Source organism: Pteropus vampyrus, unplaced genomic scaffold (genome assembly GCF_000151845.1).
Source record: "Pteropus vampyrus isolate Shadow unplaced genomic scaffold, Pvam_2.0 Scaffold138, whole genome shotgun sequence".
In the NCBI taxonomy this organism is placed as follows: Eukaryota; Metazoa; Chordata; class Mammalia; order Chiroptera; family Pteropodidae; genus Pteropus; species Pteropus vampyrus.
Genome location: NW_011888919.1, coordinates 1,387,921 through 1,391,739, shown reverse-complemented (window position 1 = coordinate 1,391,739; position 3,819 = coordinate 1,387,921). Strand labels below are relative to the sequence as shown.

The 3,819-nt window shown below is 57.8% G+C and overlaps 1 protein-coding gene across 1 annotated transcript in view; it reads right to left on the bottom strand.

Moving 5' to 3' along the window:
* Window positions 1-516: 516 nt before the first annotated feature.
* Window positions 517-3,819, bottom strand: part of EXOC3L2 (exocyst complex component 3 like 2) — a 10,826-nt gene continuing 7,523 nt past the window's right edge. The window contains exons 5-6 of the mRNA XM_023535243.1: window positions 3,541-3,770; window positions 517-1,162 (exon numbers count right to left, since the gene is read on the bottom strand). Coding sequence (XP_023391011.1) covers window positions 874-1,162; window positions 3,541-3,770 — 519 coding nt within the window. The 3' untranslated portion in view covers window positions 517-873. The remainder of the gene's footprint in view (window positions 1,163-3,540; window positions 3,771-3,819) is intronic.

Sequence of the window (3,819 nt, the reverse complement as noted above, 5' to 3'; positions counted from 1 at the left end):
CGGAGGGGCAGGGGTCAGCAAGGAGGTGACCTCGAGGTCTCCGTGGGGACCAGGATCCGGTGGGGCTGGGGGCGAGAGGCTGGAATTTTTCCCACCCTGATATTTTCCTGCATCAACCCAGGAGGGCGCCCTGGATGCCGCTGGCCCTGCCCCCAACCTCCTTCCTCTCCTGACACAGCTTCCCGGCTAAGGATGGATGGGGGGGTGGGGGGCAGGCCATGGTGGAAGTGCCAGGCCCAGGAAAGGAGAGGCACTTGGAGATCGACAGAGCGAGGGCCCTTGGCTCCAAGTGGCCAAGGACCGGCCGTGGAGTCACGCAACCCGCCTTCGGACCCCACCTGACCACCAGGTGCAAACGGGGTGGCCCTGCTGTTCCTGGCCGCGGGGCCTCATTCAGTCTCCACTGCGCTGCCCAAGAGTTGGACCCCAGCCCGGCCTTGGGCGTGTGAGGAGCCCTTGGCCCTGGGCCCTGCCCCGGTCCTTCCTCCCCCCACACACTGGGGACTCGGCCCTTCCTTCTGTTAAATAGAAACCTCTTTATTCTAAGTATCGTACATTCCTTAATACATTGGATTGGGGCCAGACCTTGAGGTGAGGGGAAAGGGGGGGGCCTGGGATATTTCTGTAGAGCCTTCCAACGCCACCCGCGGCAGACTGCGTTGGGGAGGTGGTGCTGGGAACAAGTGTCCTGGCCTTGACAAAGTCCTTGACCCTCTGGCCCGTATTTTCTTCTGCACAGGGTGTTTGGGGGGTAGCTGAGAAGACCTCTGCGTGTTTCTCCATCTCGGGGGTCCGTGGCCCCAGGCAGGCAGTCAGGAGGACTGTGTGTCAGCAGCAAAGATGGGGGGCACTGAGGCGGAGGGCCGGGAGGTCTCAGCATTGGGCCCGAGGCCGTGATGGAGATGGAGGCCGAAGCCGGGGTAGACAGGCCAAGCTGGGCCTGGCCAGCTGGGAGAGGGGGAGGCGGCCCAGGAAGAGAGGGAGGCCCAGGCAGAAAGGCGGGCGGGGCACAGGGATGTCCGCGAAGAAGGCACGGTCCCGAGGGGGTGACAGGGCTTTCCCCTCAGACAGTTCCAGGTCCCGGGCCACCGCCAGGATCTCGTGGCGGGCGGCCGTGTTGCGCAGGCCCCGGATGTCCAGGAGGGCCGCTACGTGCTTCCGCCTGGAAGGAGAAGAAGGGGCGGGTACGTGGGGGTTCTGGGCTCCAGACGCACAGCCAGCTCACCTGTGGACCCCACCTGGCCAGCATCCATCCCAGAAGCCGCCTTCGCTCTGGAGTCCCTTGGTCCCCTCCAGACCCCCTCTTGCACCAGGCCAACCCCCCCTCCGCCCTCCCCCCTCCGCCAGCCCCCTTCCAGGACAACTCTTCCAACCATTTCCGAATCTCCCCCCATCCACGATGGATTCCAGAACCTTCGCCTCCAAACCCAGCACAGGAATCTTCCTTCCTACCCCCGTCTCAGCTCCTGATTAAAATAACCTTCAATCTTCAGCCTCGACTTAGCTCAGACAGCATTAAGCTCTCCCTCCTGGCGCCCTCACAACTGTTTAAGCTCTGGCACCAATCGCAACACTCAACTTCATCTTCGCTTTCGTCTGGAGCAGTGTGATTTTCAAGTGTGGTGCTCGGCCGCCGTCACCCAGAAGCGCCCACCCGCACTCCGGGCGGCACCCTCGCCACTGCAGCTCCAGAGGCCTCGTCCAAAACTCGACTCCAGATCTCTCTACCTAGACCCCATTCTAGAGCCTTCATCCCTGAATTCAGCCTTGCGACCCTCATTCACTTCACCCCGCTACCCATTCCCAGAATCGTGCTCAACCAAAATTCCACTCTGGAATTAGAATTCACTTTGGGGACCCTCTTTCTAACCAGAAACGTCACATTTGAACCCAACTCTACACCCATCACCCCAAAATCTGACACGATGGAACCTTCCCCTTCACCCCCACCTCATTTCCAGGTTGCGGATCCAAAACTCAACTCCAGAATCACCACCACTCAAGATCCTGAACCCAACATTCGTTTCCAGAACTTTCATTTCAGACAGTGCTCTGGGGCCTTCATTGCTCCCCTCGGCCCAGCTCAGGGCCTGCACCTCCGCACATCTCAGGCTTGGGATCCCCATAGCTCCAAAACGCTTGTCCAAAATGCGGCTCAAGAACCTTCCCGTTCAGCATTTTTATTTTAATGTACTTGTATTTTAATGTAGCAGGCATCTATAAAATGTGGAATTTAAAACTACAGTATCTTAGAACTATAAATCAGTTTTTAGTATTTGGAGAGAAATACATTCTCTTCATGATAGAAAAGCAGTTATTTTTATAAATAATGCTCACTCAAGTTTTGATTCCAACATAAAAAAAACTTGGAATTTTATGAGGAGGAACGTTTTAAATCTTTTAAACTGTTTTAATCTACTGTCGTATGGAAAAAATAGAATAAGTGGACTTATTAATTTAACCTTGATTGATGATGTTTAATTTTTTCACAGGGATTCACAGCTTTGGAACTGCTCCTCCCAGCCCAGTGAGACCTCTCAAGTTGAGCTTCATATTCAAGTTCAGAGTCAAGGTCAGAAATCCCAATCCAGCAGAAATGCTGGACTCCCGCCCCCGTGGGACTCCGGGGCTATGTGCCTTCCCGAGAACATGGGCGCCACCCCCCAGAATCAGAACCACCCATCCCGAATCAGTTCCAGGATCCTCACCCTCAACTCTGGGACCTAAACCCCGATGCTCCGTTGATATGAGGCTTTATGTCTCTGTGGGAAGAATGAGTTTGCCTGAATAGTACTGCCACCTGTCACCGCCATCCAACATTTACAGGTGGCAGTGTGGTGTGATGGTCAGGCGTGCCAGCTTTAGAGACAGCTTGCCCCCTGGGGTTCGGGCCTCGGCTTTGCCACTTGCTAGCTGTGACATTTGGGGTAACTACTTGTTCTCTGCCGGACTCAGGTGGCGCCAGGCATTTAGAGCCGCGCCGCCTGTCACCTGCAGAGCAAGCACACGAGATGCTTTTCTGGGTCCCACATAAGAACTGCTATTGTTCCTGTTGTCACCACTGACGATGACAATTTCATAATCCTCTGAAAAGAGTACTTTTATCCCCATGGAACAGATGAGGAAACTGAGGGTCAGGGAGGGCCACGGAGACAGGAAGTGGCCCACCAGGATCTGAACGCGCGCCTGCCCCGGTGGCAGTGCGTGTGTGCCCGTGTGCCCATGCGTGTCTCCCTGTCCCCCGCGGCTCCCCCGCTGGGCCGGCCCTTCCTGCCGCCAGGCGGCCCCCGCGTCCCCCCCTGCCCTGCGCTTCCTGTGCCTGTTTGTTTTTGAGCCCTGCTGGTGGCGGCAGCGACCGCGGCGGCGGCAGGCGAAGGAGGGAAATCGTATTAATAACGCCCTGGTTCCAGCAGGAAACGGCCGTCAGACACGCTCGCCTCCCTCCCTCACCCCAGAGGCAGGAAACGCAGGGGGACGGATGCCAAGGCCCAGGGAGACCTCGGCCTGGCGGCGGCGGGGGCGTGAGGCCGAAACACTCACCTGATGTCTGGGTAGTCCCGCACCAGCACCCCCACCTCCACCTGGATGCTGGGCGTGTCTTCCAGCTGCAGGACTTCAGCCAGATGGGGCACCACGGCGTCCAGCCACGAGGCCTGGGACTCCTGCGGGAGAAGGCGGGGGACTCGGCTCTGTCCCCCAGACCACACCCTCCCGGGCCCCGCCCCTCCTGGCTTCGCTTCGCTCACGTGTGAACTGGGGCAGAGGACAGACTGTGGTCAGAAGTTATCTGGAACCTTTGGAAATTCGAAGAAAAACCCA